This window comes from Penaeus monodon, chromosome 29 (genome assembly GCF_015228065.2).
Source record: "Penaeus monodon isolate SGIC_2016 chromosome 29, NSTDA_Pmon_1, whole genome shotgun sequence".
Classification (NCBI taxonomy): Eukaryota; Metazoa; Arthropoda; class Malacostraca; order Decapoda; family Penaeidae; genus Penaeus; species Penaeus monodon.
Genome location: NC_051414.1, coordinates 9,183,555 through 9,184,139, shown reverse-complemented (window position 1 = coordinate 9,184,139; position 585 = coordinate 9,183,555). Strand labels below are relative to the sequence as shown.

The following is a 585-nucleotide window of genomic DNA, read 5'->3' as shown; positions in this document are numbered from 1 at the left end:
TCTGAAGCAGTATATTATCTCAAACTGTCAGGAATTCTGAAATTCTAACACTGAATTTCAATTTCACATTTTCTAAGTGAATAATATATGGATTTACAAATACTCTAGATGATAAGGGCGTTTTATGCTCCCACCGGTAACTAGAGGTGCAAGTAATAGATTTTTTCCCACTAATTGTTATTATTTTTGTCTACTTTTTTTCCAGGCATATCAGAGGTTCGTTTTTTGTAATTACGAGTTTGTCAAGATTTCTACCCAAAACGAAGCTTCACCCTTGTACTCTGCTACAGGGAGGAGGTTGGGAGGGGGAGGGGAGGCGGAGGGGAGAGGGAGAGGGAGGGGCGCCGAGGGGGGGGGGGCGTCCTGGCAAAGTCAATGCCTTTGCTCTCCACTAATTCGCAAATCCCCACCAGACGGCTGCAACACGACGGGCTGGAAGCGAATGGGGAGAACCGGGGGAATTAGCCATTATAATTTCACGAAAATCGAAAATGCCGCAGCAGGTCTTTCCGGACCCGGAACCTTCGTCCTTACAAGTAAATATTTTAATCTAAACAAGAAAACAAATACATTTCTTTCATGAGC

The 585-nt window shown here is 43.9% G+C and overlaps 1 protein-coding gene across 1 annotated transcript in view; it reads left to right on the top strand.

The window, feature by feature from the left end:
- The window catches only part of LOC119591936 (galactoside alpha-(1,2)-fucosyltransferase 2-like), a gene marked incomplete in the record, with an annotated part of 27,690 nt that overhangs the window by 24,406 nt on the left and 2,699 nt on the right, over window positions 1–585 (top strand). Inside the window, 1 exon segment of the mRNA XM_037940689.1 lies at window positions 414–536. Within this exon segment, the coding sequence (XP_037796617.1) occupies window positions 414–536 (123 nt within the window).